The sequence below is a fragment of the Alnus glutinosa genome, chromosome 11 (genome assembly GCF_958979055.1).
Source record: "Alnus glutinosa chromosome 11, dhAlnGlut1.1, whole genome shotgun sequence".
Classification (NCBI taxonomy): domain Eukaryota; kingdom Viridiplantae; phylum Streptophyta; class Magnoliopsida; order Fagales; family Betulaceae; genus Alnus; species Alnus glutinosa.
Genome location: NC_084896.1, coordinates 23,400,208 through 23,420,880, shown reverse-complemented (window position 1 = coordinate 23,420,880; position 20,673 = coordinate 23,400,208). Strand labels below are relative to the sequence as shown.

Sequence of the window (20,673 nt, the reverse complement as noted above, 5' to 3'; positions counted from 1 at the left end):
TCACAAACTTTGAGCGGGGTGTTACATTGGGGAGTAAATTCTTTCAACAAGAGTAAGGCAAAAAAATCATTCTATCCTCCTCCACACCTTACCAATTGATCCAACTATGGATATAGTTTTGTCCTGAATAGAATTTTGTTTAGGGTTAAATACAATTTTGATCCCACTTATTTGTCACTTTATCAAAAAGGTTCTTAAAGTTTTTTGAAAGTAACAAATTTAGTCTTCGTGGGTTTCATTCATTTACTATCTAAAAAAGTAACGAAATTTAATTTTGTCACATGTATTAAAAGCTATGTAAGACATGTCAAACATAGGTATATGTCGATTCTCGCTACGTAATCATATCACTTCCAAAAGAAAAAAGAAAAAGAAAAAGAATCATCGCTATAGGTGATTGTGGTTGGGGACAAAATCACCTCTATGGGTGGTGGTGGAGTTTCGGCAACCTAACTCCACCGTCACGAAGGTGGGTCATGGGGCTCCCACACTGCAGGTGGGATGGGAGGACCGCGCCACCAAGGGTGGAGAGCCCCCTAAGCCCCAAGGTTTTTCCTAAAAAATATATATATATATATTAAAAATTTTATCCCTTAAATTTTTTTATTTTTTTTAAATTCATCTCCCCAAATTTATTTATTTATTTATTTTTCTTTCAATTTTGCCCTCCCAAATCCCAAATGCTGGTTCCGCCCTTGTGCACCACCTTTGTGGGAATGGTCGCAGGGACCCCCCATCCTCGCAACTACCTCCTCTAATGTAATGGAGGTGGTTGCGTTGGTTGGGGGAGTCCCCAACGACCCATCCAGGGGTGTCTCAAACCTCCATGAGCACTTCCTTTCCCTGTAGATGGGTCGTGAGGATAGGGGTCTCGCATGACCCACCATTGATCCCCTATAGAAGTTAGGGTGGTTCCACCGTCACCCACCCATTGGGTGAGATGTCCCGCGCGACTGACTCGGCACAGGAGAGGGTGGGTCGCGATAACTTACCCACCCTCGCAGCCACCTTTGTGGGAAGAAATGAGGTGGTCACGGGGGTGGGGGTTCCCGCTTATGCCTTCTACGATGGGTTGCTGGGACTTCCCCACTCTAAGACAACTTTGGCAGGGTGGGAGTCCCTTATGAACCACTTCTGTGAGAATGGGGTTGGGTCATGTTTCTGGCGCCCCTATAAACGCCTTTTTTTTTTTTTTTTTTTTTTTTTTTTTTTTTTTTTTTAAAGTGATTTGTTGATGTGGCAAGAATGGACTTGTGAAATGTATTTTTGGTCTTACATGGCCTCTTATACACGTGACGAAAATTCCCTTAAGTTTTTAAACAACAAATAGATGAAAGGACCATTTTAATAAAGGTAGAAAGTACAAAAACTGAGTTTGTCGTTTTTGAAAATCCAAAATTCTTTTTGATAAAATGATAAACCATAGGGATTACATTTGTATTCAACCCCTTGGTTTAATTAATTGTCCATGGAATATATATATATATATATATATATAATACACCCATAGGACCCGCCCTATCAGATTTTGCATCTAAATTAGTATATTAGTCTATGTAGAATTTTCCATTAAGCATTGTCGGGCCGGCCGGGTCAGGTCGAGTCTCTTTTAAGATGACAAAGCAACAAAAGAAACTAACGAATTAGGGGACTAGGCTAAGTCCTGAGCCTACGATTTAAATGTTAGGGAAGCTTCACTCTTTAGCCCCCCTTAAATCTTCATTAATTTTGTATTTTTTATTTCAAATTTTAAGAACTTTTAATTTAGTTTATTCAAATTTTAATTTTTTGTAATCTCATTCCTTTCGTTTAGGTTTAAGGTTAAATTAAACGATTAAAAAGTAAAAGTATTTGTTTATAATTTTGTCTTTTTTGCTAAAAAGTAAAAAGTTGCCTAAAAAGCTTTCACAACTAAACCTACCACTGGACATATTTAACATTGTTCAAATATTATTTATTTTAAAAATTTTAATTTAGTAATAATGTTAAAAATTACATTTTTGTTTCACAATTATTCCACAATGTTGACAAATCAATCCCAACCAACCATTGAATTAGTCTTTGTTAAAAGAAAAAAAAATAAAAAATTAAGGATTTGTTGAGACTACCAAATAATTGTGAGATAAAAATGTAATTTCTATCAATACTCCTATTTTAATATTTTCTCTTACCATGAGTCTGTCTTTCTTAATTATAAGTGAAACACAACACATGAAATATTTACTTTAAATAAAAAATAATATAATGATGTGGAGTTGGAGTTCGACCTTATATATGATTTTTGTACAAATACCATGATAATAATCGATTATTTAAAAAGAAATTGATAAAGAAATTAATATGAACCCAATAGTAACAAAACACAGAAAATGATAAATCGAGTAGGTTCGTAGAGTGAACCTAGAACTTAAGATTTTCGTAAAACGAACATAGACCTTTTGACAAACTCAAAGTTTGAAGATAATAATAAACCATCATATTTTATTATTAATAGTTTCTCCTTCAAATAGAAGAATGGTTACATATAAGAAAGAAATAGGAATTGATCTGGGATTCTAAATTATCTAAGGGTGCGTTTGGGATTGCGATTTCGTAGACAAGAAGTGCGATTTTAAACCAAATCGCAGAACATAGATCGTTTGGGAACTGTGTTTTTAAAAATTGCGATTTGAAAACGCAGAAAATCTGCTTTTTCAAATCGCAGATAAGATGGTGCTTTTTTGAAAACGTAGAATTTTAAAGGTAAATTCGCGATTTTAAAGGCTAAACTGCGATTTTGCCAAATGCTTAACTGCGTTTTTAAAAATCATTTTTTTCAAATCGCACATTTTAAAATCATTATTTTAAATCGCACTTTTTGAAATCGCAAACCCAAATGGACCTTAAATGCCTGAATAGGATTAGGACCGCCTTTATTAACTAACCAAACTCCTTATTAAAGATTTATTCTTTATTAAACTCTAACACGACTATTGCAAGACCAAATTAGTAATTATGATTACACCATAAATTTCTTGCAATAATTAATGGATGGTGGGCAAATTGTTTTTTCATTTTGTCACTGAGCATATTGCAAAGGCCTAGTAGATCATAGAGGGTAGTGGGCAAACCACCTTTTCGCCATGGCAAAACATTCTTTAGGCTTGTATTCTGGAGCTGTGTGACCCCCTCCCTACAACCACAATCAAATTAGATAAAGAAATTAAGCTCGATCAACTTTTATTAATCTTCCTCAATGGACAAAAAATGAAGAAGATAAATAATCTGTGGTGTTTTAACTTCGTGCCTTGACTGTAGCATAAGTCATACTATAATGATTCTTCGAGAAGTCCATTGTGTACCTGTTACAATGATAAAAGTAATTTTAACAAAGAGCATGATCATAAGCTTTCAATTAGCCCTTTTGTTTCGGTGTAAAATATATATATATATATTTTTTTATTTTTTGAAAAATATCTTCTTTATTTTTGATTGTGGCGTGACTCAAAATATTGATTAGCTTATAAATATTTTCAATTGACAAAAAAAAAATTAACATTCACGATACATAAAATAGTTCACGCTTCTTATCTACATATAAACTATTTTTTGAAACTTTTCCACACTCTCAAACAGACAATTGTGAGAGAGCCCCTTATGAAGTCTATCTATCTGAACAAGTCTCGATATGCCTGAACACTTGCTAAGGAAGCTGGGCCCCACAAGACAATTGTACTGAATTTCAATCCTTACCTGATGGCCTTCTAGTCGAACACACGCTCTTCCTCCGCATGTCCTCTTTGTCGTATCTTTTTTGCTCGTAGCTCCTCAGATTATATTAAAGAAATATTTGGCAATTTTCATACGAGTCAAATACTAAAAAATGTTTTTTTAACCATTTTTACTGTCGCACGGAAACAACGAAAAATAGCCACTTTTTCCAGAAAATGTTTTGAGTTAAAATAAAAAAAAAAAAAAAAAAAAATATATATATATATATATATATATATTTTACACGGAAACAAAAGGCAAAAGATCTGTCACCTTAATAGACTAGATTGAAAAACAAATTTTCCAACCTAATTTAAAAATAAATAAATAAATCTGGACAAAAAGATTAAAAAAAAAAAAAAATTGACAATAGAGGCTAAAGATGTAATAATAGTTTTGGAAATTTTAGATACCAACCCGGCAACTTGACCATCCACGAGCCATGGGGCCCAAGCATCATTGAGAGTCATATTGAGGGATCTAATCCATCCTAGGGTGCCCACATACGGAACAAGCAGGTCGTGGTCTCCGCTGTGAGGAGAGAAATAAATAAATAAATATTAAGGAGTTACAAATAAATGTTGGAATAATGATAAACAAGCTTTGGAGTTTCATTTTTAAGGGAAATTGTTAAGTTACTATTTCGAGATTTCACTTAATATTAAATAGTTCCATACATTTTTAGTTTTTCTCAATCACTTATGTTGGGGAAATATCATTCCCAAAACCCGAGTGAGCCCATGATCGAGCATTGGACCCAGCTGGTTCAACCGATCTGAAGAGAGATCCCGTCGGTCATTATGGTCTCAAATCTTCCTTACAGAATGTAGTGAACATTCTCGGTTATCAGAATTAGGGATAAGCATCGCCTTGAAAATCTTTGTCCCGAGAATATGACAATAATGCATACGGAATCCCCATATCCAGTTGGTCCCAGGAACGGATTTCCTGGGACTACCCTGAGGCGATATGAATGAAACATGTTGAAATGTTTATCCTGATATTACGACCAAAACTTATGGGATAAGATTTGATCTTTAAATCCCTAGAAAGGCGCAGAAGGACTATATCCCGAATTTTTCGGGATAAACTCTTATCCTATCAGATCGAGGATAAGTGACCTGCTTGAACTCAGCTGAAGCGCAGTCCTACCCAAACCGGAGTCTCCACTAGATAAGGCCTAATCCCATATGGTCTAGGGATTAGAATTCTAATTGAATTATACTCAGAGCATTCCAACTATATCAAAACTGTGCCCCAGGTATTAAACTCTCTTAACTCTCTGATATTCACGTGCTCTCAATACTCCTTGAAATTGTCTATTAAAATTTTACTTTGGCATATGAGTGTGACCATGTTGGCACACTCGACAAGCTTTTATTGTTTTGTAAATCTCGAAGGAAGTGAATCAAAAGGCGACACGTCACCAAATCGAAAAACTGTACCAATAGTTTGGTGCCGTTTGTGGGAAATGTTATATAGTCTTTTACACAAAAATTCCGCAATGGTGACTACACGATCAAAACGACAAACCATCCAGAGAAACGTCCAAGATTGGAGCGTCCAAGACGACGCAGGGACCTGGACCGATCCCCAAGCAACAATAACTCTCCTGAACGAGAAGATTGCTTAGATGAAAAAGAACATGGGAGATCTGGCTGACAAGAATGCTGTCTTGCTAGCTTGCATCCTAGAACAATCTCATACGACAACAGTTGTTCCCGAGGCTGAAAAAGAAGGGCGTAATAGCCATACTGGTGGGCGACGTGAAGAAGATCAAAGTCATCCTCAGGTAGAAGCAGATAATCGGGATGGCCATCGAGAGATTAATCCCAAGAAGAATCCTCCAAGGAATGAAAAGAAAGAAAAGCTCATAGAGGTGGTCGGCAAATTGGAGCAAATTGTCTATGGAGCTTCAACGGCGAGACAAAGGAAAGACTTCTTCCTTGGTGGACAACCTCTTGCAAAAGACACCTCACCATTTACCGGGATAGCCACTTTTTTCGTCTTCCTCACAAATTCAAGGTTCCTAATATTGCAGTCTACACCAGACTCAAAGATCCGATCGAGCACTTGGATAATTTTCAAGCTCATATGGATCTCCACAGAACACCTGATGAAGTGGCATGTCAAGCCTTCCCTCTTACTCAATTAGAAAATGCCCAGGATTAGTTCATGAAGCTTCCCCCGAAGTCCATCAAAGACTTTGACACGCTCGGAAGAACATTCCTAACGCAGTTTTTGGTAGGAAGAGTACAAAGCAAGCCCACTGGATACTTGATGTCCTCATGTCAGGGCCCCAATAAGTCATTGAAGGACTACATCGGATTCTGAAAATTAGATATCAAAATTCGGAACCTTCAACGGTAGATTTGGGTTATCAACAAACTCTAATGTCAGATTCTCACAAACTTACGTGGAAGAATAAAGAGTTTAAATCCGGAAAACGAAACCGTAAATCGTTTTTAAAATATTAAAGAGGCTTTTATGGTCAAATTGAAAATGATTTATGTTGACCATTATTTTTGTCCCTACTAAACACCGAAAAATGCCAAAAACATTTTACGCCGAAACAAATGGAGCATAAATCATGTCAAAATTTTCAAAATACCCCTTATTTTTTAGAAAAAAAAAAAAAAAAAAAAATTGTAAGGATTTAGGTGTTGGTCAAAATTTAACAAAATTTGCAAAAGTACTCATGCTTGAATCTTTGAAATTTTTTCTTTTTTTTTTTTTTAAAAAAATTAGAGTATTTTGGAAATTCTGATAGGATTTAACAAATAGATCTAATGGAGGGTTATAATTGAAAAAAATTGAAAGATAAATACCCTGAATTAACATTTTTTAAAAGTTTTAATACTTAATTGTAAAAGTGATGAAAGATCAGAGATTATAAGTGAAGCTTTTCTCTCTCTCTCTCTCTTTCCTATTTTAACTAGTATGTAATATGAACCATTTTTGTTCTAAGAAAACTTCTATCTCTTTTAATGAACTGAAAACTTTTAAAAGGCTAAACTTTGTTTTCTATAATCCCGGTACAAAATCCATTTTAGATAATGTATTCTTTTATTTTGGAAACCATTAAGGTAAAATGCTTTGACAGGAAATGTTTGTTTTGGCCTGAATTATACTCTGTTTGACCTTAATTGACCTTAATTATGCTTTGTGTTGTTTTGGTGTAAAATGTTTTTTGAAAAATATTTATGGTATTTTTCGGTGTTTAGTAGGGGTGAAAATAATGGTTAACGAAAATCATTTTTCGTTTAACCATAAAAGCACAAGCCTCTTTAATTTCTGAAAAATAATTTACGGTTTTGAAAGTCGTATATCGTTTCCCGAATTTAAACTCTTCATTAATCTTGTACGCACGTTTATAGGAATTCGGCTAGTACAGCCGGAGCCCGGCCGTATTAAGTCATATTCCGGTGAACTTGACGGGAATCTGGCCAAACAAGTCGAATTCCAGCTGTACTGGTAAGATTCCGGCTAATTTGGCCGGAATCTGGTTCGTCGGAATCTAATGACGGCGGCCGAACGTCGCTGGATTCCATTCCGTTGGTATTTTTTGTCCGAGCCAAACGCCGAAAAATATTTTCGAGAAAAATATTTTTTCTGAAAAATGATTTCGTTGAAAATATTTTACGTCGAAACAAACAGAGCATTAAGGAAAAATTCTAACGGGGGTTTGAAAATGAAAAAATTGAAAGATAGATACTCTAAATTGACATTTTTAAAAGTTTAATTACTTAATTACAAACGAGATGATATATGAGGGGTTATGATTGAAATTTTTCAAAAGAAAAGAAAAGAAAAAGAAAAGAAGAAGAAGAAAAATAAAATAAAATAAAATAAAATAAAAGGAGAATGGGGATGTTGTGCATTATCACCTGTAAATCAAAGATCGGTAACCTGTCTTGGTGAGATTTCGATGGTAATCAACGGCACTAATAACATCAGATGTGTAGGCCGACATGGTCTTATTACATCTTACCCAGGTCTTAATTGTTCCCTGTTGGCCATCACAACAATATGAAGAGAATTTTAATTTTTTTAAAAATAAGGGTCGGAAAAACTTTACTTACTACTATTGATCTTTTATAACTTTTGCAATCATACTCTTAAAATTTAAAAAGTATTAATCTAGTGTACCCATCTTTCATTTTTTTTTTTTTTTTTTTTTTTTTTTTTTCGATTTCAACCATCCGTTAGGATTTTTCGTTCAAATCCTAATGAATAGGTGCCAAAATTTCTAAAACACCTCTCATTTTCTTTAAGAAAAAAAAAAAACAAAAATTGTAAGCATTTAGGTGTTAGTTAGGATTTAACAGAATTTGGAAAAATACTATTGTCTGAATCTTTGAAATATTTTTTATTTTTTATTTATTTTTTTTTTTATGTAAAAAAAAATATGGGTATTTTGTGAAATTTTTTCAGGATTTGATGGAAAATCCTAACGGAGAGGTGAAATTGAAAAGCATTGAAAGATGGATAAACTAAATTGACACTTTTAAAACTTGAAGTGTATAATTGCAAAAATAGTAGAAGATCAAAGGTGATAAATGAAATTTTTTTTTAAAAAAAAAAGAAAAAAAAAAAAAGAAGAGGATTTTATTAACTAGAAAGTATAATAAGCGGATACCTTCCGGATGTGAAGAGCATTTTGTACACATTCATCGTTACACCAAAGGTAAGAGAGCACATAAGTATAAGGCTACAAGACAAATAAATAAATAAAATTATCAAATTAAGCAATATTTAAGTATTTTCTCCCTTTTTGTGTGGACATGTAAAAAAAAAAAAAAAATACGAAAAAAAAAGAAAAGAAAAATGGATATTGGTTTACCCGGCACCATAAGGCAGGAGGTTGAGACAATGAAAGGAGAATATCCGTAGGATTTTGTTCAAGAAATGCTTGATTCCATCCTAATCCCTTTGATTTTGGGGAATTTAAAGTGCAATTGGGTTCCAAAATGTGGGCAGGATAAAGTTTTTCGAGGCACTAAAATTACAATTAGTCAGTAATTCCGAATGCTCATAAATTAAACTGAAGACTTAAATTATATATATATATATATATATGTTATTAAATTCTTCTCACCATCGTCACAGCTGCAACATCTTTCAAACATTCTACGTTTTCTGGATCTACATTCACATACTCACCATGGCAACTTCTTTTGACAGCCTGGAAAATACAATAATAATAATAATAATAATAATAATAATAATAAAAATACACTTGGTCCCTACAAACTGACATATATAGTACTTCAAGATACATTTTTATACTACCATATGTTATACTTAATCTCCTTAAACATCCATTTTCTTTCAAATGGTACCCTATTGTTAATGTTTGACGGAAAAATGAATAGAAATTTGTGCATGTGACTGACGTGTAATTTTCTTTTTCTTCTGAAATGTCCAAATTACCCTTATCAAATAGGTTGAGGGTGTGGTTGAACGGCTTGGGATTTGGTTCGTCCCTCCACTTAGGAAACTTTGGGGGTGGTGAAGCACCTCTCATGGTTGCAGCATGCATGAATGGTTTGATCATCTGCAAAATTGTTTTTTAGAAAGTGGTTGAACCATTCCTTCAAGCTTCATTTGCTCGAAGGGTTGGTTTGACAACCCTTTTAAGGATCTTGGAGGGTGGTTGAACTATCCTTAGAAATATGGAAGTGGTTCGACCACCGCTAAAGTTCTCTTTCAAAGTGGTCGGACCAGCCTTAAACATTAGAGAGTGATGTAGCCACCTCATCTCTATTTTAGAACTTTTATTGTACTGTTTATTAGAAGGACAAATGCGACATTCTAACTCTCAAAATTGAGGTATTTTGGGTATTTCAAATAAAAATTGTGTACACGTGGGTCATGTGCAACATTATCTAACCATTTTAATGCCAAACACTATTGGGGTGATTGCAAGAAAATTGTAGGTGGATGAGCTCAAGTGTCACAAATGCTAATTTGGGGCAAGTGCAAATGAGGTGTTAGTTTTGAGGGAAATAGATGTATTTTCCTCATAAAAAATCATAATATAATGTTGTGTTTGATGGAGTGTATGTCGTATAAACGAGAAAGAGGAGAATATACTAAACTCTCTCAAACGACTATCCTTTGGCACTTAAACCATTAAACTTTAAAGGATGATAGTTGGTTTGGATAGTTCAAATAAAAAATTTCACATATGCATCGCATATGATATTCTTCCGTCCATTTCAAGGCTAGATGCTAATGGAAAATGTAACTTATAACAATGTAGTAATCACATATTCACCGGAGGTGAAACCAAGATTTCTTATCAAGAGGCAAAGCATGAATGAGGGGCCAACCTAACTTTTTGCTATATATATAAATGAAATCCGGGGTGTCATGGCCTCCCCTTCGCTCGTCTTGGTTCCATTATTGAGTGTCACATTTTATAATTTGGTGGTCTGTCTAAAGTGCCAAAATGGTAATAATTTTAGGAAATTAAGTGTATTTTCCCCAACTAAAATCTTAGACATAAGCTCACAAATTCAATGCCATTTTTGGAGGATTTACCTCATAGAGTTCAGGAGATATAAGTGCCATACCACGAGCATATTCGACTCTTGCATTGGCATCCCTACCTGGATCTGTTACTGGGTTGCCAAGCAAGTACCCCTGTTTTCAATTTATACAAATCTTTAGTCAAATACTAGAAACTCAAAACAGCAAGGCATTTGAAAAAATATTACTGCAAAACTGTTAAATCATCAGTTATTTCAAAAGTTTAAGTGAATCGGTGCATTTAATCATTTAGCTTAATATTCTAATATTCCACTTTACGTGTGTGTTCAAATTCATTTTCTTTAATAAATGAGGCACTACATGTAGAATATCTAGTTAAAATAAAATGTCAATTATAAAGACAATGTTTAAATTCATGATTTCTGTCTACTATATTTAAGCAATAACTAGCTCTAGTTGTAATAAAAATGTTTACGTTGAGTTTCATGAATGGCGTGCGTCCGACACTGTTATCTGCAACAAAATAAGATACCTAAAAAGTCAAATTGACCTATAGGAGTTGGAATTTAAAAGGGGACTAAGTTAGAAAAGAGTAACGTTACTCTTAACACCCATTTTACATCGGTTGACATAACGTATTTTAAGTGGCTCTTTTCATGCCAATCACTTAAAACACGTCATGTCAGTCAATGTAAAATGAATGTTAAGAGTGACATTAGTTGCTCATAAATTACCGTTATATATTTCTTGAACGATGATTGGAACAATGAAGCCTGAATATGAATCACCCCCGACGTAGAGCTCCTTTGACATGAATTTTGGGTGATCCAATAGCCACTGAATCACAGATAAAAGACAAGCAGATCTTGGAATGAATTCCATCGTAATCTCATTAGTTTTAAAGAATTTTCTCTCACCTTCCTCAAGAATTCATAGTTTTGTGCTGCTGCTATTTGATCTGTCACATTGTAACCTTGGGAGGTTGTTGCATATGAGAATCCCGTGCCAACGGGAGCATCTAAAAATATAATGCTAGCAAACTATATATATATCACCATTAATTGTTTGATAACAAAGAGTAAACATACAAGTATTTACAATCAAAATATATTTTGATTGAAAGTACAGATAGAAGGGATGAAGGTGACGTACCTTTGTCCATGAATATGGGTTCAATAAAAATGTTGGTAGATTTCCATCGAAATCTTCATAATTAAATGACAACGGACCTTCATTAAAGTGCAAAATCATCAATTTAAGGTGTCGGACCAAAAACAAAAATAAATCTTAAAATTTTTACCGAGGTAAATATTAATAGAAGAAAGGGAAAACTCATATCCATAAACTTAAAAAAAATCAATTTGGTGTATCTATCTTTCAATTTTTTCAATTTCACCTATCCGTTAGAATTTTCTGTTAAATCCTAACGGATGGGTGTCAAAATTCTTAAAATACCCCTCCAAAATAAAAATTGCAAGGATTTAACAGAATTTGTAAAAATACTCATGCATAAATCTTTGAATTTATATATATATATATATATATACACACGGTTACTTTAGAAATTTTAATAGGATTTAACGGAAAATCCTAACAGATGAGTGAAATTGAAAGATAGATAAAATAAATTGACACATTTTTAAGTTTTAGGATATGATTACAAAACTGATAAAAAATCAAGTATGATAAGTCAAGTTTTCTCTCAACAAGTTCACTTTTTACGGCCACTCAAAAAAAAAAAAAAAAAATTCTCTCATACTTGAAGGAAGAGGGTTATTTTTATTTACTTTATATCACATCAAATCACTTTTTATTATTAAAAAAAAAAAAAATTTGCCTCAATAAATTTTAACCAAACATACCTATCATTATATATCATACACGAATTTGAGTGTTGATAATGGTCTTACATTTTTATTATAGAGTTTTTAAAAAATTGACATGACATTTATTACTTTAATCATTAAATAATTAAATTAAATTTGTCCCTCAATTTTTCATTCCTACTCTACTATGCAAATTTTAATGCGAGTTTATAAGATCATTATAGTAAAAAGTAGGTGAAATTAAAGCCTACCAATTTCGTAAACCAGTCCGGTGAGAGAAGAACAACCAGGGCCGCCGGTAAGCCAGAGCAACAGAGGGTCCTTCTTGGGGTTCCCCTCGGATTCTATGAAGTAGTAAAACAGTTGTATGTCGTCGGCTTCCCCGACGCCCACATACCTGAGAATCATTAATTTCAAGGGTGTGAAGAGAAAAGCAAAAAAGAAAGAAGAAAGCGATCGATCGCTTACCCAGTTTCAAGTTTGAAAGGAAGTTTGCCGGGAAAGCCCGGTAGGGTCTCGACGATTGTGTGGGACTCGGCCATGCCCAATAGTTCAGACAAAACTGACACAAGCAGCCAAGCCAAAGTGATGAAATTGTTGCTGGTCCTCAACTTTCTTCCCAGCTGTGGCTGATGTCCTACCATGTCTGAAAATCCTACGTACCTAACCTACACTTCACAGTGTACTTTCACTTCACGTCTTTGGCATACGTTCTGTTCAAGATTGTGGGGTTGTGTTTTGATATATATATATATATATATGAGAGCTTCTACACATGCGTCTTTCATCAGTCCCTCTTCCGTCTCTTTTCCATGTGGCAATTTTTTTTTCCTTTTTTTTTAAACAAAAAAAAAAGCAATCAAAACGCGGGTGTTGCCATTCACATTCCATTTTCAAAATTTCTCCCATTTCCCAAATCTCCCCCTCTCCACCGTGCCCTCCCCCACCGACCGGAAATCCGACGCCCTTGCCGACGCCGACGCCGCTCGCTCTCTCTCGGAGTCCCTCGAAACCAGCAGACCGGCGCACCGACCGGAAATCCGAATCCGACGCCGACGCCTAGCTCTCTCGATCTCTCAAACCCAGCACAGACCGGACAATCCATCGCCGACGACGCTCTCTCTCTCTCGAACGGTCTGCTCCGGCGCCCACCGACCAGATCTCCGACGCCTTTGAAGCCCAGCTCGCTCTTTCTTGCAACCAGCCGACCGGATCTCCGACGAAGCCGACGACGCCAAGATTGTAAATTATTACCTCAAAATACTTCACAGAGAAAACGATGGAGCAGGACCTTCATCATGATCAAGCCCGATGGCGTCCAGAGGGGCTTGGTACGTGGGCTTTTTCTTTTTTATTTGAAAGCGTAATTTTTTTTTTTTTTTTTACTGTGTATGGATCTTGTGTTTGGCTTAATCGAAAGTGTAGGAAAGGAAAGTTTTGGGTTTTTTTTTTTCTTCCTATTTTTCTGACACCAGTTGACGCACGTATAGCATTACTCCAAACTCAGACTTGCCTCTAGGCATTCGATACAGAAAAAGTTCAGACATAGAGAATGGAGACACCGGGACAGTGGTTGGAGAAGGCGCTGGTGGATCTATGCCAAAGGGTGGAGACGGGTCTGGGTTTGGGTATGGATACCGATATGATATCGGGCTTGGTCTCCTATTGCGAGCTTGCTCATCCCCAAGACGCCAAAGAATACCTTGACGTAATTCTCTCTATCGCTCACTATTTATTTGATATTGTTTACTTGGTTAGTGGGCTTTACTTTGTATTACAATTTCTGGATCTTCCTCAAAATCTTCGCTTTCATCGAGATTATGATGAATTTTGTAGTTAAGTTTTTTTCTTCAGGCTTGTTATGTTTGGATAGTATTTGGTTTCATACGGCTAAACTGAGATCTTTGTAGTCATTGTTATGATTAGAATGGGTTTCACGATTATCTTAGACATTGGTGCCTGATGTTCATTGGAGAAAACCCTCTAAAGAAAGGTACTTTAGCTCAATGCTACCTAGATTGTGTTTCTTATTGATTTATCATGAGATGAGTCTTTTTTGTTTTTTTCTTCTCTTTTTAAGTTCCTTCGGTTGGTTTGTACAGAATTGAACTTATATTTTTTTTTTTCTTTTAAGATTTTGACAAGTCATGTATGGGTCTGCTTTGCATTTTCATGTATCAGAAAGGGCATTCATATACTCTTTATAGGCTGATCTGTCAAGGTTATTTTGGCTTTCTTATGCACTCTTTGAAGATGTTAGATTTGTTTTTCATGTCTACAGCTTGTTATGATTTATAAAACCAAATATTGGAGGACCTTTATGGAAGCTAAGGAAGCTTAAGATTAGAATATCAACTGAAATTATCAAGAAAAAAGAAAAAAAAGAAAAGAAGAAGAAGCAAAGACCGAAAATTCTGATTTAAATCAGACTTTTATTTTCTTAGGCTAAAAGTTAATACTAGGAATCCTGGAAGTTGATGCATGCAAATTCTTCTTGATCAAAAAAAATAGAACATGTGACATGGTTTGATTGTCTTCATTATGGCATCATTTTAACTGTAGCTCATCTTCTGAGGGGCTTGGTGTATGTTGTGGTATGAGTTAGTTGGCAAAGGGATGGACCTGGAAGCTATATTATATATTTTGATAATTTTGATCATTCTCTTAGAATAGAGCTCCTGCAACTTTAAATTGTTTATAATCTTTGTGATTTCAGGATAATATGTTAGCCAAATTTAACTTGGTTTTCATGATTATTAGGAGTAACACCAAAGACAGCTTGAGGTGTGTGGGGGCAGGTTCATGTTCCATGAAGAGGTGTTGGGGTCAAAATAGAACCACTCAAAGAAGTTCAGTTCGGCCAAGTTGAACTGGAAGGCCTCATATCAAAACTTCTGTGCAGCTGCTTGCATATGAGAATTGAAATATCTCCTAGTGGATTGTTTCTTCTTTGTAGATTTATACCTCATTTGTGGTAATGATCATGACCATGTTTGTGATGTTTGTCTAGGAATTAATCCTAGTTTTTTTTTTTTTTTAGAAAAAAAAAAATACAAGTTCTGGATTGGCAAAAGATCCAATGTATTAAACATGCAAGACATGATGCTCTATAGGGTTTGAGGTTGGAAATGGGAAAATTAAATATTTCTTTAAGTTATCCTTGTTGAACCTTATGTAGACTTGAAATTATAATCAAGTGACTCAAACTTGAACAAAAACACCACATTTTCCAGATTTGGATCTGCTGCCGGAAGTGCTCGAGAATCTTGAATATTATTAATTTGGCAATGATCAAAAACAGAGTATTTATGGGAATTGCTTACCAAAGGCTGCACTAGAACAAGCTTGAGGCACTAAACCAAATACGCTTGTTACAAGGAGCTTTCTAACAGAAACACGCTAATACTCTAAGCTACAATACTAAACCAAATTTGCAGTAGATTCAATGACAAAACCAATAGGTTTCTTAAGACCCTACAAGAGTCATGATATCATGCATTATATTATTGAATTTAAGCTTTCTAATACCTAACAAGTTTTTGTTTATAAAATGTCCTATGCCCTGTTATAAAACAACCCTATAATTGCGGCCTTTAGGAATTAGGTGTATAATCTTTGATTACAGTCCGCAGTAATACTATAATACAACTGAAAATTTGTACTTTCAAGCCAACATCATTCAAATCCATCAACACCAATTTAACACTTAAGTTTGAGCATTTTAAACATTAGACAATTTTAGATAATCACATCCTGTACAAAAAAAGCTTCAAAACAGAAAAGTCCACGTCTGTCCACCACATGACAACATGCAAGTCCAACAATACTTGTAGTGCCTATCCAAAATCCAACATTACAACATTGAGATATAAACTTCACAATAGAAGAAGATGATAATGGCTTCGATGATGTCGGTAAATGGGACAAGGACAACTTAAGAGCTTCAATTATTTGGGCAACATTTCAACTTTTACGTGAGTGTCTTCTCCCGCCTTCCAATGCATCCAGCCAAATATACCTGCAGTTCAACCAAATAGACTATGATATACATATTTGAAGGCCACAAAAGCCCAACCAACAGATGAAAAATGAACACTTTAAATGGATAAGAGAGTTGGATATATAGCTGCTTCTTAGAGTTCATTGCAATGAACCTCGCACATCTAGTCAGTCATTAATTAAGGCAGTCCACCACAATTTGTTGACACTCTTAAACAATTCTATAAACATCTATAAACAATTTAATTTCTTTTTCCAAACGTAGTAAGCTGTCCAATTTAATATGTATATTGTTAATACTGTCCAGCAAACATAGTATCCAAAATTAACCATGCTCAAACTTCCATAGATTCATTAAAAAGGCCACAACATCCAAGAAAAACAAAGCACATATCAAATAAATCCAACATTAAAGTTGAAACAATACTCTTATATCTACATCTACTTAGTAAAATCAGGTTTCTATCCACATGTTCCATTATTCCATCTGAATATACACATGAATCAGATTGCCATTGTAGGGGACAGTGCAGTACAAATGATCTAAATCCAGTCTGGTTAAAACAGATATCAAACTGATCACAAACATGCTCGTACTGCAGTCTAGAAGGATCACATTCAAATAACAATGTTTTTATGAAAAGTACAAAATTCAGTGCATGCATACATGTGCAAGAATTAGCTAAAAGGCATTCATTCTACAATCAATGGAGTTCATTTATGAAACATAAAATGCCAATTTGTTGTATATCTTACAATCTTTTGACATATATAAGGAATCAACAACAAACAGCTTTCTTTTTTCCTATTTCTTTCTTCTTACAGTAAGTTGGAAATTTAAGATGACATTGGTAACCTATAATGGAACATATGGACAGAAACCTGATTTTAACTTCAGAATTTAGAACCTGTAAATGTGTTCATAAATATTTTGGTTCCTTACCAACAACTAAAATCTGCCCCCCACAAACTACCAATACAGTCATATATCTACATCTATTTAGTAATTGCAACACCAAATTAGCAATATTGCAGCTGGATAAATCTGTGACATTTATAGTGTCTTAAGAAATTGATGGATAATTTTAAGCCTAAACCAGACCACCAAATAAGCACAGCATACCATGGTGAAAATTTACAATAAACTTACAAATTTCAGGGCTATGAAATATGCAAACTTACCGCGGTCGGCGTCAGAAAAGGGGGGAGTTCCGCCGGAAATGGGGGAAAATTGGAGCCGGAAACGGGGGGAGCTCGGTCGGCGATGGAGATTGCCAGAGATGGGGGAGATCGGCCGGAAATGGGGGAAAATCGGAGCTGGAAACGGAATGCGTCGAAGATCCGGTCCGGTCTATGCTGGGTTCGAGAGATCGAGAGAGCTGGGTGGGTGGGTCGTCGAGAAACCCGGTCGATCTGGGCGGCGTCGGAGATCTGGTGCCGGTCTGTGACAGAGCTGGGCGTCGAAAACGGGGGCAAATCGGATCGCCGAAAAAGGGGGAGATCGGCCGATTAATGGGGAAGGAGATTTTGAGGGAAGAGAAAGGGAGAAAATTTTTTGGGGAAAATATCGCGGGTCTGGTCTGTGAACTTCTGTGACAAAGCTAGGCGTCGAAAACGGAGGCAAATCGGAGCGCCGGAATAGCTGGAGATCGGCCGGAAAATGGGGAAGGAGATTTTTGAGGGAAAGAGAAAGGGGAGAAAATTTGGGGGGAAAATGTGCTAATGGCGCAAATTATTTTAGTATCCGAGTCTTTTCCATTTGAGTTCCAAAATTTGTAACTTCGTTGTCAGTGCCACGCTGGAAAGAGACGGAGATGAGACGGACAAAAGGCTCACGTTTAGCATTTCTCTATATATATATATATATATTTAAAAAAGAAAGTAATAATAAGTGATTTAATGTAGAGATAAGTTTTGAATTATTATTATTATTATATTTTTTTTTTATAAAAAAAATGAAAAAGGTTGTTAAAAAATAATTGATGTAATATAAAAAGTGTAATTAAAAAGTGATTGATATGATATAAAAATAAAATGTTTTATAGTTGATTTTTTTTTTTTTTTTTTGGATTGAAAAATTGGAGTGGTTTGGCAAACATAAGCTTGAGTTTAATTATGTTATATTAATCATTTATACTTGTAACATATTTATAATGTGAGACTCAATCTTTTTATACTTATACGTGTATATTCAACATTCTCCGGTCCCCTCACATCATATGTGAGTACGTCACTACATTATTACACTCACCCTTAAATGAAAGCTTTTATCAATCTTATGGATCATTTTCAGATTACTACACTTGCGTTTATGGGTTTGAGGCAATTATCCTTACTAACCACTTATACTTATTTAGTTTCACTAATACCCACCAAAAGACCATTATTGGTGGAGCTTGCACGTTACCAAAGAGTCACATGTGTGAATTGCATTTTCAACTAAAGGTCAAAGAGCCAGATGTTGGTGGACTGACTATCCATTGGTGGTTGGCAACTTGGCATGAGATATCTGATATTCCAACCTTCCTCGATGCTTGTTGTAAACAAAGTTTGTGTACTTTGCTTTTTGTTTTTTAAAATGAATACAATTAAAAGAGTTGTGTATAGTTTGTGTACGGCAAGCATTACCCCAACTTTCAATGACCCCGAGACGAGGCAAAAAAAACCCATATGCTAGCCACAATTTATTTTTTTAAATCCATCGACCATGAAAAACCTAAATAGATTAATGGCTTATAAAAACATGACATGTTTTCATACTTATTTTTGCCTACCCAAATTAAATGCTTCTCAAAATTATATGTATAAGCACAAGCAACATAAATTTAAGGATAAATGCAGTTCATCTTTCCAACAAAAGCAACAACAAGATCATAACGAGGATAAATGTATATCACCGTCTAGTCTGTCAAGAGGAGGAAGTTCAATATTTTTACCAAACAATATTTCAGTTTCTATATGATATCAGGGTCAGACGATAAACGTCAAATGAATTTCATCTAATGGCAACTCACACATCTCTTCTTCTGCAACAATCTCTTCCAACTGAGATTCTACTTCAAATCCAACCATCAATCCATCAATGCCTCTCTACTCAACAACCTTCATGTATATATACGCTTGTGGATAATTTTGTAAAGGAAATTTGTCACGTGCTTTGAGTGGGGTGTTACATTGGAGAGTAAATTCTTTCAACAAGATTAAGACGAAAAACTCATTCTATCCTCCTCCACACCTTACCAGTTGATCCAATATATGTTTAGGCAAAATTGCTGCCCAACTGTGGATATAGTTTTGTCCTGAATAGAATTTTGTTTAGGGTCAAATACAATTTTGATCCCAGTTATTTGTCACTTTATCAAAAAGGTTCTTAAAGTTTTTTGAAAGTAATAAATTAAGTCTTTGTGCGTTTCATCCATTTACTATCTAAAAAAGTAACGAAATTTAATTTTGTCACATGTATTAAAAGCTATGTAAGACATGTCAAACATTGGTATATGTCGATTCTCGCTAGATAATCATATCACTTCCAATAAAAAGAAAAAGAAAAAAATCACCTCTATGGATGACTGTGGTTGTGGGACAAAATCACTTCTATGGGTGGTGGTGGAGTTTCAGCAACCTAACTTCATCGTCACAAAGGTGGTTCATGGGGGCTCCCACCCTGCAGGTGGGATGGGAGGACTGCGCCACCAAGGGTGGAGTGCCCCCCAAGTTCGAAGGTGTTCCCTTTAAAAAAAAAAAAACAAAACAAAATTAGTTCCCCCCCAAATTATTATTATTATTTTTTTTTCTTTCAATTTTGCCATCCCAAATTCCAAATGCCGGTTCTGCCCATATGCGCCACCTTTGTGGGAATGGTCGTGGGGACCCCCCATCCTCGTGACTACCTCCTCTAACCTAATGGAGGTGGTTGCGTCGATTGGGGGAGTCCCCAACGACCCATCCAGGGGAGTCTCCCACCTCCATGAGCACTTTCTTTCCCTGTAGATGGGTCGTGTGGATAGGGGTCTCGCATGACCCACCCTCGATCCCCTATAGAGGTTAGGATGGTTCCACTATCACCCACCCATTGGGTGGGATGTCCCGAGCGAAGAAATGAGGTGGTCGTGGGGTGTGGGTTCCCACTTGTGCCCTCTGTGGTGGGTTGCTGGGACTTCCCTTCCCTAGGACGACTTTGGCAGGGTGGGAATCCCTTATGAACCACTTCTGTGAGAATGGGGCTGGGCCATGTTTCTAGCGCCCCTATAAACGCATGTGTATTTTTTTTTTTTTAAGTGATTTGTTGAAGTGGCAGGAATATACTAGTGAAATGTGTTTTTGGTCTTACATGACCTCTTATACACGTGACGAAAATTTCCTTTAAGTTTTTAAACAACAAATAGACGGAAGAACCATTTTAATAAAGGCAGAAAGTACAAAAACTGAATTTGTCGTTTTTGAAAATCCAAAATTGTTTTTGATAAAAATGATAAACCATAGGGATTACATTTGTTTTCAACCCCCTGGGTTTAATTAATTGCATAGGATCCGCCCTATCAGATTTTGCATCTACATTAGTATATTAGTCTATGTAGAATTTTCCATTAAGCATTGTCGGGCC

At 35.4% G+C, this 20,673-nt stretch overlaps 1 protein-coding gene and 1 long non-coding RNA gene across 2 annotated transcripts; one reads left to right on the top strand and one right to left on the bottom strand.

Moving 5' to 3' along the window:
- Nucleotides 1–2,985: 2,985 nt before the first annotated feature.
- On the bottom strand, nucleotides 2,986–12,779 carry LOC133881779 (serine carboxypeptidase-like 7). Its single transcript, XM_062320814.1, has 14 exons — nucleotides 12,540–12,779; nucleotides 12,323–12,468; nucleotides 11,398–11,474; nucleotides 11,163–11,285; nucleotides 10,980–11,082; nucleotides 10,721–10,758; nucleotides 10,297–10,398; nucleotides 8,849–8,935; nucleotides 8,594–8,749; nucleotides 8,390–8,461; nucleotides 7,638–7,759; nucleotides 4,168–4,281; nucleotides 3,287–3,341; nucleotides 2,986–3,172 (listed from the first exon to the last, which is right to left on the bottom strand). Exons 1-14 carry the CDS (start codon nucleotides 12,713–12,715, stop codon nucleotides 3,089–3,091), a joined length of 1,455 nt encoding a protein of 484 aa, XP_062176798.1. The 5' UTR covers nucleotides 12,716–12,779; the 3' UTR covers nucleotides 2,986–3,088.
- Nucleotides 12,780–12,865: 86 nt separating this feature from the next.
- LOC133881780 (uncharacterized) lies at nucleotides 12,866–15,199 on the top strand. Its single transcript, XR_009902593.1, has 3 exons — nucleotides 12,866–13,402; nucleotides 13,562–13,779; nucleotides 14,832–15,199. It is a non-coding gene; the product is annotated as an uncharacterized LOC133881780 (long non-coding RNA).
- The last annotated feature ends 5,474 nt before the right edge of the window (nucleotides 15,200–20,673 follow it).